This window comes from Salvelinus namaycush, chromosome 24, assembly GCF_016432855.1.
Source record: "Salvelinus namaycush isolate Seneca chromosome 24, SaNama_1.0, whole genome shotgun sequence".
Classification (NCBI taxonomy): domain Eukaryota; kingdom Metazoa; phylum Chordata; class Actinopteri; order Salmoniformes; family Salmonidae; genus Salvelinus; species Salvelinus namaycush.
The window spans coordinates 36,839,838-36,865,418 of record NC_052330.1 but is presented as its reverse complement, the minus strand read 5'-3'; the positions used below and the strand labels follow the sequence as shown (position 1 = coordinate 36,865,418).

At 43.2% G+C, this 25,581-nt stretch overlaps 1 protein-coding gene and 1 long non-coding RNA gene across 7 annotated transcripts in view; both read right to left on the bottom strand.

Annotated features, from left to right (window-relative positions):
• The window catches only part of si:ch211-278j3.3 (E3 ubiquitin-protein ligase RNF19A), a 63,673-nt gene that overhangs the window by 22,932 nt on the left and 15,160 nt on the right, over positions 1–25,581 (bottom strand). For 3 of the 5 annotated variants that reach the window (XM_038962539.1, XM_038962534.1, XM_038962537.1), the window contains exons 2-4: positions 20,019–20,688; positions 7,969–8,450; positions 6,119–6,324 (exon numbers count right to left, since the gene is read on the bottom strand). In XM_038962539.1, the coding sequence (XP_038818467.1) occupies positions 6,119–6,324; positions 7,969–8,450; positions 20,019–20,171 (841 nt within the window). In that variant the 5' untranslated portion in view covers positions 20,172–20,688. Of the gene's footprint in view, positions 1–6,118; positions 6,325–7,968; positions 8,451–20,018; positions 20,689–23,185; positions 23,649–25,581 lie in introns of those variants that run through there. The other 2 variants (XM_038962538.1, XM_038962535.1) reach the window with 2 other exon arrangements.
• Positions 1,253–1,557, bottom strand: LOC120019215. 2 transcript variants are annotated; one of them, XR_005472304.1, is made up of 3 exons: positions 1,518–1,557; positions 1,419–1,472; positions 1,253–1,283 (listed from the first exon to the last, which is right to left on the bottom strand). It is a non-coding gene; the product is annotated as an uncharacterized LOC120019215 (long non-coding RNA). The 2 variants fall into 2 exon arrangements; XR_005472303.1 differs by lacking the exon at positions 1,253–1,283 and adding an exon at positions 1,307–1,337 and having other exon boundaries at positions 1,419–1,454; positions 1,500–1,535.

The window sequence follows — 25,581 nt, the reverse complement described above, 5'->3', positions numbered from 1 at the left end:
AGGAACAGTATAACCTATAGGAACAGTATAACCTATAGGAACAGTATAACATATAGGAACAGTATAACATATAGGAACAGTATAACATATAGGAACAGTATAACCTTTAGGAACAGTATAACCTATAGGAACAATCTGAACAGTATAACCTTTAGGAACAGTATAACCTATAGGAACAGTATAACCTATAGAAACAATCTGAACAGTATAACCTATAGGAACAGTATAACCTTTAGGAACAGTATATCCTATAGGAACAGTATAACCTATAGGAACAATCTGAACAGTATAACCTATAGGAACAGTATAACCTATAGGAACAGTATAACCTATAGGAACAGTATAACCTTTAGGAACAGTATAACCTATAGGAACAGTATAACCTATAGGAACAGTATAACCTATAGGAACAATCTGAACAGTATAACCTTTAGGAACAGTATAACCTATAGGAACAATCTGAACAGTATAACCTATAGGAACAGTATAACCTATAGGAACAGTATAACCTTTAGGAACAGTATAACCTTTAGGAACAGTATAACCTATAGGAACAGTATAACCTTTAGGAACAGTATAACCTATAGGAACAGTATAACCTATAGGAACAGTATAACCTATAGGAACAGTATAACCTATAGGAACAGTATAACCTATAGGAACAGTATAACATATAGGAACAATCTGAACAGTATAACCTTTAGGAACAGTATAACCTATAGGAACAGTATAACCTATAGGAACAATCTGAACAGTATAACCTTTAGGAACAGTATAACCTATAGGAACAATCTGAACAGTATAACCTATAGGAACAGTATAACCTATAGGAACAGTATAACCTATAGGAACAGTATAACATATAGGAACAATCTGAACAGTATAACCTATAGGAACAGTATAACCTATAGGAACAGTATAACCTATAGGAACAGTATAACATATAGGAACAGTATAACATATAGGAACAGTATAACATATAGGAACAATCTGAACAGTATAACCTTTAGGAACAGTATAACCTATAGGAACAATCTGAACAGTATAACCTATAGGAACAGTATAACCTTTAGGAACAGTATAACCTATAGGAACAATCTGAACAGTATAACCTTTAGGAACAGTATAACCTATAGGAACAATCTGAACAGTATAACCTATAGGAACAGTATAACCTATAGGAACAGTATAACCTATAGGAACAGTATAACCTTTAGGAACAGTATAACCTATAGGAACAGTATAACCTTTAGGAACAGTATAACCTTTAGGAACAGTATAACCTATAGGAACAGTATAACCTATAGGAGCAGTATAACCTATAGGAACAGTATAACCTATAGGAACAGTATAACCTATAGGAACAGTATAACCTATAGGAACAGTATAACCTATAGGAACAATCTGAACAGTATAACCTATAGGAACAGTATAACCTATAGGAACAGTATAACCTTTAGGAACAGTATAACCTATAGGAACAATCTGAACAGTATAACCTATAGGAACAGTATAACCTATAGGAACAGTATAACCTATAGGAACAATCTGAGCAGTCTGAACAGCAGGAACAGTCTGAACAGCAGGAACATGCTGAACAGCAGGAACAGTCTGAACAGCAGGAACAGGCTGAACAGCAGAAACAGGCTGAACAGCAGAAACAGTCTGAACAGTAGGAACAGGCTGAACAGTAGGAACAGTCTGAACAGTAGGAACAGTCTGAACAGTAGGAACAGTCTGAACAGTAGGAACAGTCTGAACAGTCTGAATGGTAGGAACAGGCTGAACAGTCTGAAAAGTCTCAACAGTAGGAACAGTCTGAACAGTAGGAAAAATAGGGACGTCTGAACAGTCTGAACAGTAGGAACAGTCTGAACAGTAGGAACAGTCTGAACAGTCTGAATGGTAGGAACAGGCTGAACAGTCTGAAAAGTCTCAACAGCAGGAACAGGCTGAACAGCAGAAACAGGCTGAACAGCAGGAACAGTCTGAACAGTAGGAACAGGCTGAACAGCAGGAACAGTCTGAACAGTAGGAACAGTCTGAACAGTAGGAACAGTCTGAACAGTCTGAATGGTAGGAACAGGCTGAACAGTCTGAAAAGTCTCAACAGTAGGAACAGTCTGAACAGTAGGAAAAATAGGGACGTCTGAACAGTCTGAACAGTCTGAACAGTAGGAAAAAGAGGGACGTCTGAACAGTCTGAACAGTCTGAACAGTAGGAAAAAGAGGGACGTCTGAACAGTCTGAACAGTAGGAACAGTCTGAACAGTAGGAACAGTCTGAACAGTAGGAACAGTCTGAACAGTAGGAACAGTCTAAACAGTAAGAACAGTCTGAAGTGTATTAAAAATAGGAACAGTAAGAAGAGTCTGAACAGTAGGAACAGTCTAAACAGTAGGAACAGTCTCAACAGTAGGAACAGTCTAAACAGTAGGAACAGTCTAAACAGTCTGAACAGTAGGAACAGTCTGAACAGTAGGAACAGTCTGAACAGTAAGAATAGTCTGAACAGTAGGAACAGTCTGAACAGTAGGAACAGTCTCAACAGTAGGAACAGTCTAAACAGTCTGAACAGTAGGAACAGTCTGAACAGTAGGAACAGTCTAAACAGTCTGAACAGTAGGAACAGTCTGAACAGTAGGAACAGTATCAACAGTAGGAACAGTAGGAAGCGTCTGAACAGTCTGAACATTATGGGTGTATCCCTGTCAGACTACCTTCTCCGTACAATGTACTGTATCATGACTAGTGTGTGAACTGTATGTATTACACTATATATACAAAAGTATGTGGACGCCCTTCAAATTATTGGATTCGGATATTTCAGCCAAACCCATTGCTGAAAGGTGTATAAAACACAGCCATGCAATCTCCATAGACAAACATTGGCAGTAGAATGGCCTAACTGAAGAGCTCAGTGACTTTCAATGTGGCACTGCTATAGGATGCCACCTTTCCAACAAGTCAATTCTGCGAATTTCTGCCCTGCTAGAGCTGCTGTAAGTGCTGTTATTGTGAAGTGAAAAGTCTAGGAGCAACAACGGCTAAGTCGCAAAGTGTAAGCCACACATGCTCACAGAACGGGATCGCCGAGAGCTGAAGCGAAGTAGTGCGCAAAAATTGTCTGTCCAGAGTTGCAACACTCACTATCGCATTCCAAACTGCCTCTGGAAGCAACGTCAGCACAAGAACTGTTCGTCAGGAGCTTCACGAAATGGGTTTCCTTGGCCGAGCAGCCGCACACAAGCCTAAGATCACCATGCGCAATGCCAAGCGTCGGCAGGAGTGGTGTAATGGTCGCTGCCATTGGACTCTGGAGCAGTGGAAACGCATTCTCTGGAGTTTTGAATCACTCTTCCCCATTTAGCAGTCCGACGGACGAATCTGGCTTTGGCGGATGCCAGGAGAACGCTACATGCCCCAATGCTGGGCTAGACAATCTGGACCCTCTCTTTCTAAAATTATCAGCCGAAATTGTTGCAACCCCTATTCCTAGCCTGTTCAACCTCTCTTTCGTATTGTCTGAGATCCCCAAAGATTGGAAAGCTGCCACGGTCATCCCCCTCTTCAAAGACACTCTAGACCCAAACTATTATAGACCTATATCCATCCTGCCCTGCCTTTCTAAAGTCTTCGAAAGTGAAGTTAATAAACAGATCACCGACCATTTCGAATCCCACCGTACCTTCTCCACTATGCAATCTGGTTTCCGAGCTGGTCACGGGTGCACCTCAGCCACGATCAAGGTCCTAAACAATATCATAACCGCCATCGATAAAAGACAGTACTGTGCAGCTGTATTCATCGACCTGGCCAAGGCTTTCGACTCTGTCAATCACCACATTCTTATCGGCAGACTCAATAGCCTTGGCTTCTCAAATGACTGCCTTGCCTGGTTCACCAACTACTTCTCAGATAGAGTTCAGTGTGTCAAATCGGAGGGCCTGTTGTCCGGACCTCTGGCAGTCTATATGGGGGTGCCACAGGGTTCAATTCTCGGGCCGACTCTTTTCTCTGTATATATCAATGATGTCACTCTTGCTGCTGGTGATTCTCTGATCCACCTCTACGCAGACGACACCATTCTGTATACATCTGGCCCTTCTTTGGACACTGTGCTAACAAACCTCCAAACAAGCTTCAACGCCATACAACACTCCTTCCGTGGCCTCCAACTGCTCTTAAATGCTAGTAAAATAAATGCATGCTCTTCAACCGATTGCTGCCCGTACCCTCCCGCCGGACTAGCATCACTAGTCTGGACGGTTCTGACCTAGAATATGTGGACAACTACAAATACCTAGGTGTCTGGTTAGACTGTAAACTCTCCTTCCAGACTCACATTAAGCATCTCCAATCCAAAATTAAATCTAGAATCGGCTTCTTATTTCGCAACAAAGCCTCCTTCACTCATGCAGCCAAACATACCCTCGTAACACTGACTATCCTACCGATCCTCGACTTCGGCGATGTAATCTATAAAATAGCCCCCAACACTCTACTCAGCAAACTGGATGTAGTCTATCACAGTGCCATCCATTTTATCACCAAAGCCTCATATACTACATACCACTGCGACCTGTATGCTCTCGTTGGCTGGCCCTCGCTACATATCAGTCGCCAAACCAACTGGCTCCAGGTCATCTATAAGTAAAGCCCCGCCTTATCTCAGCTCACTGGTCACCATAGCAACACCCACCTGTAGCACGCGCTCCAGCAGGTATATTGCACTGGTCATCCCCAAAGCAAACACTTCCTTTGGCCGCTTTTCCTTCCAGTTCTCTACTGCCAATGACTGGAACGAATTGTAAAAATCACTGAAGCTGGAGTCTTATGTCTCCCTCTCTAATTTTAAGCATCAGCTGGCAGAGCAGCTTACCGATCACTGTACCTGTACACAGCCAATCTGTAAATAGCACACCAACTACCTCATCCCCATATTATTACTTACCCTCTTGCTCTTTTGCGCCCCAGTATCTCTACTTGCACATCATCATCTGCACATCTATCACTCCAGTATTAATGCTAAATTGTAATTATTTTCGCCTCTATGGCCTATTTATTGCCTACCTCCCTACTCTACTACATTTGCACACAATGTACATAGATTTTTCTATTGTGTTATTGACTGTACTTTTGATTATGTGTAACTCTGTGTTGTTGTTTTTGTCGCACTGCTCTATCTTGGCCAGGTCGCAGTTGTAAATGACAACTTGTTCTCAACTGGCCTACCTGGTTAAATAAAGGTTAAATATATATATTTTGGTAAAGTTTGGTGGAGGAGACTAGGCCCCTTAGTTCCACTGAAGGGAAATCTTAACGCTACAGCATACAATTACATTGTAGACGATTCTGTTTAAAAAATAAAAATAAATTATTCACCTTTATTTAACCAGGTAGGCTAGTTGAGAACAAGTTCTCATTTACAACTGCGACCTGGCCAAGATAAAGCAAAGCAGTGCGACACAAACAACAACACAGAGTTACACATGGAATAAACAAAACATACAGTCAATAACTCAATAGAAAAGAAAGTCTATATACAGTGTGTGCAAATGGCGTGAGGAGGTAAGGCAATAAATAGGCCATAGTAGCAAAGTAATCACAATTTAGCATTAATACTGGACCCTCTCTTTGTGCTTCCAACTTTATGACAACAGTTCAGGGAAGGCCCCTTCCTGTTTCAGCATGACAATGCCCCCCGTGCACAAAGCGAGGTCCATACAGAAATGGTTTGTCTAGATCAGTGTTGAAGAACTTTACTGGCCTGCACAGAGCCCTGACCTCAACCCCATCGAACACCTTTGGGAAGAATTGGAACGCGGACTACGAGCCAGGCTTAATCGCCCAAAATCAGTGCCTGATCTCACTAATGCTCTTATGACTGAACGGAAGCAAATACCCGCAGCAATGTCCCAACATCTAGTGGAAAGCCTTCCCAGAAGAGTGGAGGCTGTTATAGCATCAAAGGGGGGACCAACTCCATATTAATGCCCATGGAATGAGATGTTTGACGAGCAGGCGTCCACATACTTATGGCCACATAGTGTATGTATAGGACTTAGTACATGTAAAATATACAGTATGGCTATCTGTGTCCCTGTGTCTCGCCAACCTCCTCCAGGCTCCTCGTTGAAGACGTATAGTGTGGAGGCATCATTTCCCCCGGAAGTGTGGCGTGCTCGCTGGCGTCGAGCCTGGTCACACGTCTGGTCGGGGTGCCACAGCTGCCGACAGTGGTAGCAGAACTCTGTGTCGCAGCCCTCACGCCCGCAGCTTAGCTTAGGACACTCAGCACAGCCGTACGCTATCACGGCAAAGCTTGGTGAGACAAGAGAGAGAAGAACAGATCATTTAAGACAGTATGTTACCACTGCCTTGCTGAGGAGACACAGAGAGAATAGAATGTATACCAAATAGACAAGAAAACTTTTGTCCATTTTTACGAGAAACGGTCATCATATTGTACCCTGAGGGTCGCTACACTATAGTCATGCATAGTCTCAAATAAATAAGACAGAAGCATGGACCGGTCAGACAGACACACACAGAATTCTGTAGAAATTTAACTCAAATGTCACTAAAACCCATTTTGTCACACACAGTGAAAACAGAGTCACACACACACACTTAGTCTCACACACACAGTCTCACACACACAGTCTCACACACACACACACAGTTTCTCACACACACACACACACACTTAGTCTCACACACACACTTAGTCTCACACACACGCACACTCAGTCTCACGCACGCACGCACACACACACACACACACACACACACACACACACACACACACACACACACACACACACACACACACACACAGTCTCACACAGTCTCACACACACACACTCAGTCTCACACACACACACTCAGTCTCACACACACACACACACACACACACACACACACACACACACACACACACACACACACACACACACACACACACACACACACACACACACACACACACACACACACACACACACACACACACACACACACTCACACACAGTCTCACACACACACACTCAGTCTCACACACACACACACTCACACACACACACACACTCACACACACAGTCTCACACACACACACTCAGTCTCACACACAAAATAACAAACACATAGAAAAACTGAATAGGCTCTAGTACTAAGCTTCTAAGAAGTCTAAGACCTTCTGGAATGTGTGTATATTAGGAATATGAGTCACAGCTACGAATTCAAGGCTTATGCAACTGTTGGATACTTGAAAGACTTTCTCCTCACTTCCTGGCCCCAGTAATACCTCATTAATAAATACTGGAGGCCCATTGTGTCTTGACTGTAAAATCAACATCGTCTGATGTAGAACGGCCAACTGATGGGGGTGGGGGGGGCCACAAATAAAATCGGAATTCATCATGAGGGGCCACAGTGCGTACCCACATCCACACCCACACATCCAGTCAGAGCCGGCACTAGCCTTTTGGTGAACCTAAACTAAATTTAGTTTCCAATTTCCGCAAAAAAACTAAGAGCATCGAAGCGCAAGGCTCAACTTCTCTGCTGTTTTTGGTCCCGTGTTCTACCACGTTGTAACTGCGTGAAGGGAACTCAAGCACATGAGCAGACACTGTGTGGGACTGTGTGAGAAGTCTTGCATCTTGCTCGTCATAAATACGAAAGTCCCTTCGCTGAGAATACCTTTACTCCTGTTATGTGACTACTGCAGTTCACTCTCTCCCTGGATAGTTCTGACTGACTCAAATATGTTATCCTGAATCTATGAACGTAATTATCAGATGGTGTACTTGTTACAATGGCTCTATCTGCAGTCAGGCAGTCAGCCAGGCAGTCAGATGCAGGGCACCTCCTGAGCTGGTACTATTGACTCCCTGAATATGATTCTTCTGACTCTATAAACGAATCTGAATCAGTAGAATGAACTGAATGACTAAATGTCTATACCTGCAGTCGGGTGCAGGACACCAGCGTGTGTCCGGGTCGGCTGCCAGAAACCGTCTCAGCTGGTACTCTTCGAATCTCTCCAGCAGCGTCAGGTCATCCAGGATGGCGCGCACATCTTGAGGCGCAAACGCCTCGGGGCACTGCGGACAGGCGATGCCCACCCTGCTCTCTGAGATTTCGATCTTCAGGTACTGTCTCAGGCAGTCATAGCAGGCCCGGTGGGAACAGGAAGAAAGGCGAGGGAACCGGCATCGTGGTTGGCTCAGGAGGCATAAAGGACACTCCTCCAAGTGGTGATCGTCCAATAGCTGGTCCTGGCTGGAAGAGGAGAGGGATAGGACACCTGTGGAAGAGCTGTTGGCTCCGCCCCCGCAGCATTCCGCCTCCACCGCAGCGCCAGGGTCGTCACCCGTCACCCCTGACGATGCCGCCTCGAAGTCGCCTTGCTCGATCCCGCCCTCTTCGGCTGTGATGTTCTGGTCCTGCCAAATGGACAGACAGAAAGGTTAGAAAAGTAGCATTAGTGTCCAGAGCTGCTTAGTCCCCACTGTATGTGTTATCACCTTTCACTTGATAAAACTCACAAAAAAATATATCAGATGTTTTCTGTACTAACAACCATCATCGAGCTGAATGTATCTTTACATCTACATGTAGCTGATGAGCTTGGAAACAATGTGCTCCAGTTCCAGTTGTGATACTGTTCCTACCCATACCATGAGAGAAATCAGAGAGGAACCCATACCATGAGAGAGATCAGAGAGGAACCCATACCGTGAGAGAAATCAGAGAGGAATCCATACCGTGAGAGAAATCAGAGAGGAACCCATACCATGAGAGAGATCAGAGAGGAACCCATACCGTGAGAGAAATCAGAGAGGAACCCATACCGTGAGAGAAATCAGAGAGGAACCCATACCATGAGAGAGATCAGAGAGGAACCCATACCATGAGAGAGATCAGAGAGGAACCCATACCATGAGAGAGATCAGAGAGGAACCCATACCATGAGAGAGATCAGAGAGGAACCCATACCATGAGAGAGATCAGAGAGGAACCCATACCATGAGAGAGATCAGAGAGGAACCCATACCATGAGAGAGATCAGAGAGGAACCCATACCATGAGAGAGATCAGAGAGGAACCCATACCATGAGAGAGATCAGAGAGGAACCCATACCATGAGAGAGATCAGAGAGGAACCCATACCGTGAGAGAGATCAGAGAGGAACCCATACCATGAGAGAGATCAGAGAGGAACCCATACCATGAGAGAGATCAGAGAGGAACCCATACCATGAGAGAGATCAGAGAGGAACCCATACCATGAGAGAGATCAGAGAGGAACCCATACCATGAGAGAGATCAGAGAGGAACCCATACCGTGAGAGAGATCAGAGAGGAACCCATACCGTGAGAGAGATCAGAGAGGAACCCATACCATGAGAGAGATCAGAGAGGAACCCATACCGTGAGAGAGATCAGAGAGGAACCCATACCATGAGAGAGATCAGAGAGGAACCCATACCATGAGAGAGATCAGAGAGGAACCCATACCATGAGAGAGATCAGAGAGGAACCCATACCATGAGAGAGATCAGAGAGGAACCCATACCGTGAGAGAGATCAGAGAGGAACCCATACCGTGAGAGAGATCAGAGAGGAACCCATACCATGAGAGAGATCAGAGAGGAACCCATACCATGAGAGAGATCAGAGAGGAACCCATACCATGAGAGAGATCAGAGAGGAACCCATACCGTGAGAGAAATCAGAGAGGAACCCATACCGTGAGAGAGATCAGAGAGGAACCCATACCATGAGAGAGATCAGAGAGGAACCCATACCGTGAGAGAAATCAGAGAGGAACCCATACCATGAGAGAAATCAGAGAGGAACCCATACCGTGAGAGAGATCAGAGAGGAACCCATACCATGAGAGAGATCAGAGAGGAACCCATACCATGAGAGAGATCAGAGAGGAACCCATACCGTGAGAGAGATCAGAGAGGAACCCATACCATGAGAGAGATCAGAGAGGAACCCATACCATGAGAGAGATCAGAGAGGAACCCATACCATGAGAGAGATCAGAGAGGAACCCATACCGTGAGAGAGATCAGAGAGGAACCCATACCATGAGAGAGATCAGAGAGGAACCCATACCATGAGAGAGATCAGAGAGGAACCCATACCATGAGAGAGATCAGAGAGGAACCCATACCGTGAGAGAGATCAGAGAGGAACCCATACCATGAGAGAGATCAGAGAGGAACCCATACCATGAGAGAGATCAGAGAGGAACCCATACCATGAGAGAGATCAGAGAGGAACCCATACCGTGAGAGAGATCAGAGAGGAACCCATACCATGAGAGAGATCAGAGAGGAACCCATACCATGAGAGAGATCAGAGAGGAACCCATACCATGAGAGAGATCAGAGAGGAACCCATACCATGAGAGAGATCAGAGAGGAACCCATACCGTGAGAGAAATCAGAGAGGAATCCATACCGTGAGAGAAATCAGAGAGGAACCCATACCATGAGAGAGATCAGAGAGGAACCCATACCATGAGAGAGATCAGAGAGGAACCCATACCATGAGAGAGATCAGAGAGGAACCCATACCATGAGAGAGATCAGAGAGGAACCCATACCATGAGAGAGATCAGAGAGGAACCCATACCATGAGAGAGATCAGAGAGGAACCCATACCGTGAGAGAGATCAGAGAGGAACCCATACCATGAGAGAGATCAGAGAGGAACCCATACCATGAGAGAGATCAGAGAGGAACCCATACCATGAGAGAGATCAGAGAGGAACCCATACCATGAGAGAGATCAGAGAGGAACCCATACCGTGAGAGAAATCAGAGAGGAATCCATACCGTGAGAGAAATCAGAGAGGAACCCATACCATGAGAGAGATCAGAGAGGAACCCATACCGTGAGAGAAATCAGAGAGGAACCCATACCGTGAGAGAAATCAGAGAGGAACCCATACAATTAGAGAAATCAGAGAGGAACCCATACCGTGAGAGAAATCAGAGAGGAACCCATACCATGAGAGAGATCAGAGAGGAACCCATACCGTGAGAGAAATCAGAGAGGAACCCATACCATGAGAGAAATCAGAGAGGAACCCATACCATGAGAGAGATCAGAGAGGAACCCATACCGTGAGAGAAATCAGAGAGGAACCCATACCGTGAGAGAAATCAGAGAGGAACCCATACCATGAGAGAAATCAGAGAGGAACCCATACCATGAGAGAGATCAGAGAGGAACCCATACCGTGAGAGAAATCAGAGAGGAACCCATACCATGAGAGAAATCAGAGAGGAACCCATACCATGAGAGAGATCAGAGAGGAACCCATACCGTGAGAGAAATCAGAGAGGAATCCATACCGTGAGAGAAATCAGAGAGGAACCCATACCATGAGAGAGATCAGAGAGGAACCCATACCGTGAGAGAAATCAGAGAGGAACCCATACCGTGAGAGAAATCAGAGAGGAACCCATACAATTAGAGAAATCAGAGAGGAACCCATACCGTGAGAGAAATCAGAGAGGAACCCATACCATGAGAGAGATCAGAGAGGAACCCATACCGTGAGAGAAATCAGAGAGGAACCCATACCATGAGAGAAATCAGAGAGGAACCCATACCATGAGAGAGATCAGAGAGGAACCCATACCGTGAGAGAAATCAGAGAGGAACCCATACCGTGAGAGAAATCAGAGAGGAACCCATACCATGAGAGAGATCAGAGAGGAACCCATACCGTGAGAGAAATCAGAGAGGAACCCATACCGTGAGAGAGATCAGAGAGGAACCCATACCGTGAGAGAAATCAGAGAGGAACCCATACCGTGAGAGAAATCAGAGAGGAACCCATACAATTAAAGAAATCAGAGAGGAACCCATACCGTGAGAGAAATCAGAGAGGAATCCCATACCATGAGAGAGATCAGAGAGGAACCCATACCATGAGAGAGATCAGAGAGGAACCCATACCATGAGAGAAATCAGAGAGGAACCCATACCATGAGAGAAATCAGAGAGGAACCCATACCATGAGAGAAATCAGAGAGGAACCCATACCGTGAGAGAAATCAGAGAGGAACCAATACCATGAGAGAAATCAGAGAGGAACCAATACCATGAGAGAAATCAGAGAGGAACCCATACCGTGAGGAAGGACAGGAGACCCACATTACTCTCTGTTCATGTAACTTTTCAATTATCAGATTTACATCTAGATGTTGGTTAAAATGAATGAGTAAATATGAAACTATTTGTGAAAAGATGTAATGTGATGTTAGCCTTCTAAACGAGAGTATGGATTTTCATATAAAGTTTAACTTGTCAGTGGCCAGACAGTATATCAAGATATTGTTTTGCTACATGTGCTCGTAAGCATAGGGGTGTTGTCAATAGTAATCGTATGCACATTTACCTGAATTCTACTATTAGCTTTGTGACTTTGAATCCAATCAGGAAGCCTATCGTGGCTAGTTTATCCAGTTCTATTGAGTCTTGTGTCACCATGGATACTCCTGCTGTTTTCAAATCTCGCAGAGGGATTCTACTGTTACATAGTAATATGCGAAGCCTGATGTCTAAACTGGACTTTCTGGATGTCTGGGTGCTTGACATTAGTCCAGACGTTCTGGTTTACCTCAGAGACCTGGCTGAATAATTTGATTATGGATAAGGACGTTGCCATTGCGGACTAAAACATTTTCAGATGTTAAAAAAAAGGGGAGGGGCTATTTATGTAAGATCTTCTCTTATGGTATCATTCTGTCTTAGCATCACTGTTCCCAAAATGTGTGAGCTGTTGGTTATAAAAAAGTGTCCATAAACCAAAATATGCATATATTTATTGCTGTGGTCTTCCACCCCCCACCCCCCTAAATCTAAATCTAGACTGGTTTACATATGCCTCAGATCAGATTAAAGAATATCTGTCTTGTGTTCAATTTGACTCAGTTGATAATGAAACCCACTCAGATTACTGTAAAAAAAAAAAAAGCAAACTCCTCATTGATTGACCTTATCCTGACTAACAGTCCCCATTAGTATTTGGCTAGTGGTGTTTTTGCAAATGATATCAGCACCCAATGCCCTATAGCTTGAATTATAGATACTTAATTTAAAAACTCTGACCCTTGTATAATTGTGAAGATACTTTTTCTACTTAGCAGCATACCAGACCCTGTTTTGGCACTTACATTTTTCTCATCCATTTTTTACCTCTCTGACTGATAAACATGCCCCTTTCAAGCAACTCAGAGTCAAAAAACCGAACGAATCGATGGTACTCTCCTGTACTCTCAGACCTCCTCTTGATAAGAATTCATGCCTGGGCCAAGGCTAAACAAACTGTCTCGTTAGCTGATTGGCAGCTATTTAGGCAATTGAGAAATAGGTGCACTGCCTTGGTTAAACAGGCCAAATCAAACTACTTCCTTAATGCTATGACATACTGTTACTGATCCCTCTAAATTATGGAAAACTGTTGATTCACTGAAGCAGGGTAATTCCTCTACTTCACTGTCTAAGCAAGTCGTTTTAGACTCCTGCCTATTTACTGAAAAAAACGTAACATTTATGATACATTTTAAAATCAGCATTTTATCCTCAGCTGGTTTCCTATTTGTAAGACATGGTGGTTATACTGGTTTTGGCCAGTGAGTTGACTGTTCTTCCCACATACAGCATCCAGATGAATATTCAGTCAACCTCACGTGATTTATTTTTCTCTTCTCTTTTTGACAGAAACGGAAGTTCCTGCTGCGTTATTTCCTATCGACGCCAAGACGTCATTACATTTGGACAATTTGGACCCGTCTTTGGTTAAGTACGTAGGTGGCCCCTCATTGCTGGCAGATGATAGTGTTCTATTCCGTCGCTTCATCTGTTGGTCAAGCCTTTTCACATTTGAAGTCTGATTTTCAACCACTGCAGGTGTCACGACTTCCGCCGAAGTCGGGTCATCTCCTTGTTCGGGCGGCGCTCGGCGTCGCCGGTCTTCTAGCCATCATCGATCCACTTTTCATTTTCCATTTGTTTTGACTTGTCTTTCCTCACACCTGGTTTCAATTCCCTCAATCACTTGTGTATTTAACCCTCTGTCCCCCCCCCCCATGTCTTTGTGAGGGATTGTTTATTGTAAGTGCTTGTGCACGTGTTGATTGGTGCGCGACGGGTTTTTGTACCCATATCTTGTTATTTTTTAGGCCGTTGGTTTTGCTATGAAACTGCTCCGGCTATTACCAAGTTCTGCTCTCCTGCGTCTGACTTCCCTGCCACCGGTTACGCACCCCTTACATCAGGAGGTCACTATTGGATCTAAAGTTACTGCCAAATGCATAATAACAAAACTCACGTTTTTTGTTTTGTTTTTACAGATACAAAGCATATCTTTTGTTAATAGGAAGGAAATTGTCCAGGCCACTTTTATGTCTGTTTTAGATTATGGAGATACTACTGGTGATGGTTCTAGAACACACCATTGTGTTTTGTATTAAAAAGTGGGTTGGGCCTCTTTGTATGTAAGGAGAGAGCAGCATTCTCTTGTGTTTATCGACAAAGCACTCATGCAAAAACTTCCTATGTATCTATCATCATTAATTCAATTTAGACTGGGCCCAGATTCACAAAACACTTCTTATGCAAAAACTTAAGAAACTTATAAAAAAATAAATGTAAAAAAGTGCAATTCCTCAACAATATTTTAAGATTGAATGATTTTCTTACGAACTTCTTAAATATCTTCTTGCGAATCTTCTTAAGATGTGTGTTACTAGGCAACCGATTTAGCTATCTAGCTAGCAATGGCAATCATGTTAGCATATTTCATACTGAGATAACTGTTCTAAAACGTGTTCTTGGGTTTAAAATAATCTATACTGAAACTTCCATATGAAGTTTGAGTGAATTAAACGTGTTCAAATGCTTTCATGAGCGTATTCTCTCACTGCCCAGAGTTTAAGACGAGGGTTTAGCTATATTGGAACTAAGAACAAATCCAATAACTTCATTTTTAATAATCTAATTTCTTCTTAACTTTTTGCTTAATTAAACTTCTTATGGCTGCAATCCCGGTAACGGGATTGATATGACAAAAACAAAAAAAAGTGAATAGCGCAAATAACATTTCCAATAACTTTATTGAGGAATAGCAGCTTAACTTTCCTCATAAATCTATAGTTAAGGGGGAAAAAAATGACAGTTAAGAATACATTTCTTCTTAAGTAGGTTTTGTGAATCCGGGCCCTGGTCTCAGGCTTGGATAACACTGGAGGCCCCTTTGGTCTCCACAGAGTTGGGTAAAGTTGCTTCTTCTTATAAAAAAATATGTAAATAAGTTAATTTTTATTTTTTTTAAGTTTTCAGACCCTTTGCTATAAGACTCGAAATTGAGCTCAGGTCCATCCTGTTTCCATTGATCATCCTTGAGATGTTTCTGGAACTTGATTGGAGTCCACCTGTGGTAAATTCAATAGATTGGACATGATTTGAAAAGGCACACACCTGTCTATATAAGGTCCCACAGTTGACAGTGCATGTCAGAGAAAAAAAACAAGCCATGAGGTCGAAGGAAATGTCCATAGAGCTCTGAGACAGGATTGTGTCGGGGAAGGGTACCAAAACATTTCTGCAGCATTGAAGATCGCCAAGAACACAGTGACCTCCATCCTTCTTTAATGGAAGAAGTTTGGAACCACCAAGACTCTTCCTAGAGCTGGCCGCCCAGCCAAACTAAGCAATCGGGGGAGAAGGACCTTGGTCAGGGAGGTGACCAAGAACCCAATGGTCACTCTGACAAAGGTCCAGAGTTCCTCTGTGGAGATGGGAGAACCTTCCAGAAGGACAACCATCTCTGCAGCACTCCACCAATCAGGCCTTTATGATAGAGTGGCCAGACGGAAGCCACTTCTCAGTAAAAGGCACATGACAGCCATCTTGGAGTTTGCCAAAGGCACCTAAAGGACTCTCAGAACATGAGAATTAAGATTCTCTGGTCTGATGAAACTCTTTGGCCTGAATGCCCAGCGTCACATCTGTAGGAAACCTGGCACCATCCCTACGGTGAAGCATGGTGGTGGCAGCATCATGCTGTGGGAATGTTTTTCAGCGGCAGGGACTGGGAGACTAGTCAGGATAGAGGGCAAGATGAATGGAGCAAAGTACAGAGAGTTCATTGATGAAAACCTGCTCCAGAGCACTCAGGACCCCAGACATGTACATGTAATATTTGCATAAATTTCTATAAACCTGTTTTTGCTTTGTCATTATGGGGTTGTGTGTGTAGATTGATGAGGGGGGAAAACGATTTCATCAATTTTAGAACAAGGCTGTAAGGTAACAAAATGTGAAAAAAGTCAAGGGTTCTGAATACTTTCCAAATTCACTGTATTTATCATCTGTAAAAGAGACCCTAGTCTCAGTCTGACTTCCCTGTCAAAAAGTTTATGCCTGTGCTTAGTTTATGCCCGTGCTTAGCTCCATTCCGTTTGTTTTTATCCTAAAAAACTCCTTAGTGGTTGCCGATGACAAGCATAACAATAACATGATGCAGCCACCACCGTGCTTGAAAATATGAAGAGTGGTAATCAGTGATGTGTTGTTGGACTTACCCCAAAAATAACACTTTGTGTTTTTGGCAGTTTTACTTTAGTGCCTTATTGCAAACAAGATGCATGTTTTGGAGAAAAAAACATTCTGTACAGGCTTCCTTCTTATCACTTTGTCATTTAGGTTAGTATTGTGGAGTAATTACAATGTTGTTGATCCATCCTCAGTTCTCATATCACAACCATTAAACTCTGTAACTGTTTTAAAATCACCATTGACATCATGGTGAAATCCTTGAGCAGTTTCCTTCCTCTCTGGCAACTGAGTTAGGAAGGACGCCTGTATCTTTGTAGAGACTGGGTGTATTGATACACAATCTAATGTAATTCATGAATAACTTCACCATGCTCAAAGGGATATTCAATGTCTGCTTTTTTATTTATTTTTACCCATCTACCAATAGGTGCCCTACTTTGCGAAGCACTGAAAAACCTTGTGGTTGAATCTGTGCTTGAAATGTACTACTAGACAGATAATTGTATGTGTGGGGTACAGGTTAGCCGAGGTAATTTGTACATGTAGGTGGGGGTAAAGTGACTACGCATAGACAACAAACAGCGAGTAGCAGCAGTGTAAAAACAAAGGGGAGGGGGGTGTCAATGTACATAGTCTGGGTGGCCATTTGATTTATTGTTCAGCAGTCTTATGGCTTGGGGGTAGAAGCTGTTAAGGAGCATTTTGGACCTAGACTTGGTGCTCCGGTACTGCTTGCCGTGCGGTAGCAGAAAAAACAGTCTATGACTTAGGTGACTGGAGTCTTTGACAATTTTTGGGCCTTCCTCTGACACTGCCTAGTATATAGGTCCTGGATGGCAGGAAGCTTTTCAGTCTGCACCTCAGGGGTGTGTGGTATATGGTCAATATACCACAGCTAAGGGCTGTGTCCAGGCACTCCGCATTGTGTCGTGGGTAAGAACAGCCCTTAGACGTGGTATATTGGCCATTTACCACACCCTCTCGGGCCTTATTGCTTAAATATATATGAGTACTTCATAGTTCATAATATATGGTGATATATGTGCACAAGAAAAAAGGCACACAACACAAACGATTAACATTCAAATGTATCGTTTCTCTTTGTGACCTCCGGAAGTCACTGGAAGGTCGCATCTGAAAAACTAAATATGTCCTCTCATGGCTGCACCCATGGCTGCATCCTTGCCCTGTCATGTGAAATCCATAGATTAGGACCTAATTAATGCATTTCAATTGACTGATTCCTTATATGAAATGTAACTCAGTAAAATCTTTTAAATTGTTGCATTTATATTTTTTGTTCAGTATAAATGATATCAAAACACAAAAAAATGACTCAGAGCTTTAATATCCAAAACAATTCTTACCGAGGGCAGCCTCGGTAAGTTAAAGGATATTAGCTAACTCTGTAAAAACTCTTGCTTGCAGGCAGTTGAAGAAAATATCTTCTTTCTTGGTCACCCGCCAGGTGAAAAAACATGATTATATAAATCGATATAAAATGCAATTAACCACGAGAAAGATTTTTGTTGGAGCTGACAGCTGCTCTTCCCCTTCACCTGAAGAACATTTTAAAACTGCAACAGCTGCTCTGTCAGTTGGAGGCGGGGCTGGGGGCAGGACTCGGGAACATTTCAAATTGTGATTGACAGCTCGGGAGAAATATGTTCTAGGTTAATGTGTCTTTTTTGAAATAAATATAGCTCTTCCTACTCTGTTTCATATGTACCAGTCAACCTCAATAGCTGCATATTACATGTTCAACTTTTGCATACAAACCCCACTTTGAAAACCTAATGCCAAGATACCCACAGGTCAATAGACTCAACATTACAATGCGCCACGATACGTGTGGCTAAAAAAAGATTTCATTAACATAAACAAAAAAATCGATGAGATGCTCAAGTTATAACTTTCATAAATATATTCTCGACATATATGTAAATATATTTTTAAATTCCTCCTCATATATGTAAATATATTATAATAGATTAGCTTTCCATACGGTGAGGGACTGTTCATCAAGAGAGAGACAGAGAGCGAGAGCGAGAGGTAAAGAGAGAAAGGGGGAAAGAGAGGAGAGTGTGTGTCTGCGTGTGCGCGCATTGTGTGTAGATGGCGGGTAGAGCTCTGATGTGAGCTACTCTGTTTCTTGGCAACAGAATGCACAGGTTGATGTTTATTGGGATGAGCGATTTCCTCTAGATGGCCAACTACAAAGTCAAAATTGGCTGTATTGTAAAAATGCATGAAATCTTCGCTTTTCGGTCTTCATTTAAGGTTAGGGATAGCAGTGCGGTTAAGGTTAGGGTTAAGGTTAGGTTTAAAAAATAGGATTTTGTGACTTTGTAGCTGCGCTAGCTAGTGACCACTCTGCACAGATGCCTCCAAAACAAGGTTCATGACGAGAAACACTAACCTGCACAGAATGCAGGAGACACTTTGGAGGGGACGAGAAAACAAACACACAGAGGCTGTCTATGTCTGACACAGCATCTTACTCCCTAAGTACTGTAGTGCACTGCTTTTGACCGGAACCACTATATAGGGAATAGGAGAGACCCTGGATGTATCCCAAATAGCACCCTATTCCTTTCACAGGGTATTGGTAAAAAAAACAAGTGTGTTACTTAGGGAATAGGGTGCCTTTTCCCCATAGGACTCTGGTCAAAAGTAGTGCACTATAAAGGGAATAGGGTGCCTTTTCCCCATAGGACTCTGGTCAAAAGTAGTGCACTATAAAGGGAATAGGGTGCCTTTTCCCCATAGGACTCTGGTCAAAAGTAGTGCACTATAAAGGGAATAGGGTGCCTTTTCCCCATAGGACTCTGGTCAAAAGTAGTGCACTATAAAGGGAATAGGGTGCCTTTTCCCCATAGGACTCTGGTCAAAAGTAGTGCACTATAAAGGGAATAGGGTGCCTTTTCCCCATAGGACTCTGGTCAAAAGTAGTGCACTATAAAGGGAATAGGGTGCCTTTTCCCCATAGGACTCTGGTCAAAAGTAGTGCACTATAAAGGGAATAGGGTGCCTTTTCCCCATAGGACTCTGGTCAAAAATAGTGCACTATAAAGGGAATAGGGTGCCTTTTCCCCATAGGACTCTGGTCAAAAGTAGTGCACTATAAAGGGAATAGGGTGCCTTTTTCCCATAGGACTCTGGTCAAAAATAGTGCACTATAAAGGGAATAGGGTGCCTTTTCCCCATAGGACTCTGGTCAAAAATAGTGCACAAAGGGAATAGGGTGCCTTTTCCCCATAGGACTCTGGTCAAAAATAGTGCACAAAGGGAATAGGGTGCCTTTTCCCCATAGGACTCTGGTCAAAAATAGTGCACTATAAAGGGAATAGGGTGCCTTTTCCCCATAGGACTCTGGTCAAAAGTAGTGCACTATAAAGGGAATAAGACGCTGTCTTTCTCACCTGGTCTGCATGTTCGCTGGGTGTGAGAGTGATGGAGACCTCCTCCTTGTTGTGGGCCCCAGCAGGCCTCTCAAGCCTGGGGTCGGATTTAGGCTTCCGGCTGAAGAAGGAGAGGAAGCTGAGGGGATGAGTCTGCTGCTTGGGCCTCTTCATGATCTGGAGATTGGGAAGGAGCGAGCAGGCAGGCAGGCAGGCTAACCAGCATCAGCAGATCAACAGGACACAGACCAAACGTGTGTGTGTGTGTGTGTGTGTGTGTGTGTGTGTGTGTGTGTGTGTGTGTGTGTGTGTGTGTGTGTGTGTGTGTGTGTGTGTGTGTGTGTGTGTGTGTGTGTGTGTGTGTGTGTGTGTGTGTGTGCTTGTGTGCTTGTGTGTTAGAGCCCCTTCACGGCTCAAAGTCTAGGAGAGGTAGAGCCGCTGCAGTGAACAATGTCGGTGATGGAGGAAAAGAGAGAGAGAGAGAGACAAACAGAGAGAAATTTTTGTCCAGAGGTGAAGAGGAGGTGATCCCTGTCAAGAGTACAGATCTCAATATCTTCTTCTTTACTTATTCCTCTCCTCTTTCCACCTCTTCCTCCTCTTCCTCTGTTGCTCCCTCGTTCTCAGTTAGGCTGGAACAGAGTGGCATTCATCCTTCACTATACCACGGGGAACGAGCGGCCCCCTCGCCCTGCGGAAAGAAAAGAGATTAGCTACAATATTACAAACTAACGCTCGCTCACAGGTAACGTCTTAAATGGTCACCTATTCCTTACACAATGGAGGGCTCTGATCAAAAGCTGTGCACTATTTAGGGAACGGGGTGCCATTTGGGATGCAGATAACAGAGGAGAATACAAGGCCACGCTTCACAGGATACAGAATGTTGTTCAGCAATCAGTGGGAAAATGGCACCCCTTAACCATTGGGCCCTGGTCAACAGTAGTGCACTATATAGAGAATAGGGCTCTGGTCTAAAGTAGTGCACTATATAGAGAATAGGGCTCTGGTCTAAAGTAGTGCACTATATAGGGAATAGGGCTCTGGTCTAAAGTAGTACACTATATAGAGAATAGGGCTCTGGTCAAAAGTAGTGCACTATATAGGGAATAGGGCTCTGGTCTATAGTAGTGCACTATATAAGGAATAGGGCTCTGGTCTATAGTAGTACACTATATAGAGAATAGGGCCCTGGTCTAAAGTAGTGTACTATATAGGGAATAGGGCTCTGGTCTAAAGTAGTGCACTATATAGGGAATAGGGTTGTGGTCTAAAGTAGTGCACAAATAAAATTTGATTTGATTTGATAAGGAATAGGGCTCTGGTCTATAGTAGTACACTATATAGAGAATAGGGTCCTGGTCTAAAGTAGTGTACTATATAGAGAAGGATATAAACTCCCCCAATCACAGACCTCTGTTATAATGCTACCAGGATATAAACTCCCCCAATCACAGACCTCTGTTATAATGCTACCAGGATATAAACTCAGGATATAAACTCCCCCAATCTCAGACCTCTGTTATAATGCTACCAGAATATAAACTCCCCCAATCTCAGACCTCTGTTATAATGCTACCAGAATATAAACTCCCCCAATCTCAGACCTCTGTTATAATGCTACCAGGATATAAACTCCCCCAATCTCAGACCTCTGTTATAATGCTACCAGGATATAAACTCCCCCAATCACAGACCTCTGTTATAATGCTACCAGGATATAAACTCCCCCAATCTCAGACCTCTGTTATAATGCTACCAGGATATAAACTCCCCCAATCTCAGACCTCTGTTATAATGCTACCAGGATATAAACTCCCCCAATCACAGACCTCTGTTATAATGCTACCAGGATATAAACTCCCCCAATCACAGACCTCTGTTATAATGCTACCAGGATATAAACTCCCCCAATCACAGACCTCTGTTATAATGCTACCAGGATATAAACTCCCCCAATCTCAGACCTCTGTTATAATGCTACCAGGATATAAACTCCCCCAATCTCAGACCTCTGTTATAATGCTACCAGGATATAAACTCCCCCAATCACAGACCTCTGTTATAATGCTACCAGGATATAAACTCCCCCAATCTCAGACCTCTGTTATAATGCTACCAGGATATAAACTCCCCCAATCTCAGACCTCTGTTATAATGCTACCAGGATATAAACTCCCCCAATCTCAGACTTCTGTTATAATGCTACCAGGATATAAACTCCCCCAATCTCAGACCTCTGTTATAATGCTACCAGGATATAAACACCCCCAATCTCAGACCTCTGTTATAATGCTACCAGGATATAAACTCCCCCAATCTCAGATCTCTGTTATAATGCTACCAGGATATAAACACCCCCAATCTCAGACCTCTGTTATAATGCTACCAGGATATAAACTCCCCCAATCTCAGACCTCTGTTATAATGCTACCAGGATATAAACTCCCCCAATCTCAGACCTCTGTTATAATGCTACCAGGATATAAACTCCCCAATCACAGACCTCTGTTATAATGCTACCAGGATATAAACTCCCCCAATCACAGACCTCTGTTATAATGCTACCAGGATATAAACTCAGGATATAAACTCCCCCAATATCAGACCTCTGTTATAATGCTACCAGGATATAAACTCAGGATATAAACTCCCCCAATCACAGACCTCTGTCATAATGCTACCAGGATATAAACACCCCAATCTCAGACCTCTGTTATAATGCTACCAGGATATAAACTCCCCAATCACAGACCTCTGTTATAATGCTACCAGGATATAAACTCCCCCAATCTCAGACCTCTGTTATAATGCTACCAGGATATAAACTCCCCAATCACAGACCTCGGTCATAATGCTACCAGGTCTTTATGAACCATAAATTCTGACTAGCGTTGATGCGCGTGCGAGCAGTGTGGGTGCAATAATTGAATAACATGGATTTCTAAATTTATTTTGCGACGCTCGCGCACGCGACGTATCCGGTCTGGTCAGCATGTTACTCTAGAATCTGAATAAGTGTAGCCTAAATCCGAAACCGCAAAGAGACATTTGCATGCAAGATTATAGTGTGTCAATTCACATACACTGTGTAGCGTATGACAACTTAATGAGTATCCAAAACAAAACTGTTGTATTTGTTATGTTCACTATTTGTGAATTATTGTTGTGTGTTTCTTTTGACTCACCTTATATGTCCTACGGGAGCCACCATACCTACCTGCTGTTATGTTGGCTCATGAACGCGAGAAGAGTTGTAGCTAATACAATTTAGCAGTTTATAAAGAATTTAGCTCGTCTCGTTCCTTCAACACAACAGTACAGAGTTCCTGGAGTTTCCCAGCCGTAGCCTCTCTAGGCTATATGCCTGTGCTCGAAATAACAAAGCTAGGCATAACGTTATTGTTTTTAAATATGTATTATTGGCACTGGTAGCTAAACGTATCAACACTAAATTCGCGCAAATGCAAGAGAAAAATAAGACTTGCTTTCTAATTTGAAGCGCATGAAGGCGTTCACGGTGACTGTTTTTTCTCATTCACTGCCGTGCATTCTAATTCCAGCGTGTAGACGCGTTAAAAAAAATAACACTTTGTTTGATTTTGGGCTTTACTCTCTCACCACATGGTCACATTTCTGGGCCTATCATCTCCTCACTGGAAGAGTCACTGCTTTGGCTCAACAACACAATACTATAAATGTACACAAACACTTTGGACCCGAACAAATTGTTTTCCCAGTTCTTTAGGATTTAATTAAAGTAGCCTACCTGGGAGCTAGTAACTCCGGCTAGTCACAGGTACTCAATGGCTTCAGAGAAAACACATTTTCCTATATTTGTTTACTGTTTATACTTCTGTTTGATATTTTCAACATTAAATCAAATTGTCAATGTCACGTGATCCATAACCCTGTTGTTTCAAGCCTTCCCTTAGCCATCTGATCTGCCCTTCCCTGAATGTCTTACAGCATCCTAAACAGCACCCTGTTCTCTATATAGTGCAGGGTCTATTGGGCTCTTGTCAAAAGTAATTTCTAAAGGGATTAGGGTGATATTTGGAACGCATCCTGTGTTTCTGTCCGCAAACCCTCAGTGCATCGTTAGGGCACTGTTATCTCCAATCAGATCATCCGCCCATCAAAACAAATCAAACACACACAAGCTCTCTCTGTCTCTCTCTCTGTCGCTCTCTCTCTCTCTCTGTATCTCTCTCTCGCTCTCTCTCTGTCTCTCTCTCTCTCTCTACACAGTAACGGAAATGGCGGAAAGCTTTTGGTTGGGAAGATGTTGTTCGTCTGCTAATGTCTCCCCTACGTTTGACGGTCCAGTTTATTTTCCGCCTTTAAATGGGATGGAGGGAGGGATGAGAGATGGAGGGATGAGAGATGGAGGGATGAGGGAGTGGAGGAAGCAGAGCGTGAGTCGAGGGGGGGGTCCTTCCACTGAGGGCTCCAGGGAGAAACAGTAGAGAGAGAGAGGGGATGGAGTTAAAGGGTGGGGGGGGGGGGGGGGTAGAGAGAGAGGGCAGAGATAAAGAGAGGGGGGAGAGAGCGAGAGAAGAGAAAACACACATCTTCAGTTTACAGCCTCATGCTCCTCTGTTTTCTGAGAAGAGGGAGGAAGTATACTGTCCAATCATCCTCACAGGACAAATTAGAACACAGAGTATCACCTTAAACATCTGACCTCATATTAGTACAGAAGATTCCCCTTTCTATCTTGTTGTTTTATTTCCCCTTTTTATTTCCAGGAAATTACAGCAGATTCTTCCTTGTTTTGAACCATTACTTAAAGTGTTTATCTGACTTTCATAAAACACCTCACAGGATTACAGGGAATCATGGGTAAAATAATCTCTCTTGAAAAGTTAGTTATTCAATAAGTCTGTTTGACCCGAACAAACAGAGCAACAGTACAGACTAACCGAATAGGATACCACACACAAACACACACACGAGCCAACATGATTTATATGGTTGGTCCTGTTGTCTCAGATGGAGACTGGACAAAATTCTGAACATACTGACCCAAATATTCTGCTGGTTTACTTCCTAATATATTACAACTGAGTTAATAAATCCCCAAAGAAACAAAGAAGTTATTGTTGGGTTATTACTGTGTAATTACCGTAGAATTTACCGTATTATTATTTATTTATTTATTACAGTGGATAAATGTGAAGCACTTTTCTCTGTTAAGAGAAAATATTGTGTTGTTTTCGAGGGGTGAGGGTCATAATGTCCTGAGGAAACCAAAATAGAAATGTAATTCCCGGCAAATGTTTTTAGTGTAGCTGGGGGCATAACAGAGCCAGGATGAAGGGCCACTCCTATGTAATGCTAGGTAGGGGAAACACTGTATTGTCAGTCATCTTACTATTGACCTCCCATTGATAAAGGCGGCCATTGTGAATGCTGTCTATTACAGGACCTTCAGAAAGTATTCAAACCCCTGGACTTATTCCACATTTTGTTGTGTTACAGCCTGAATTCAAAATGGATTCAATTGATTCATTTTTTTAATGTCTCTGTGTCTGTTGGATTTATGTCTCTGTGTCTGTTGGAAAGCAAACTGAACCAGGTT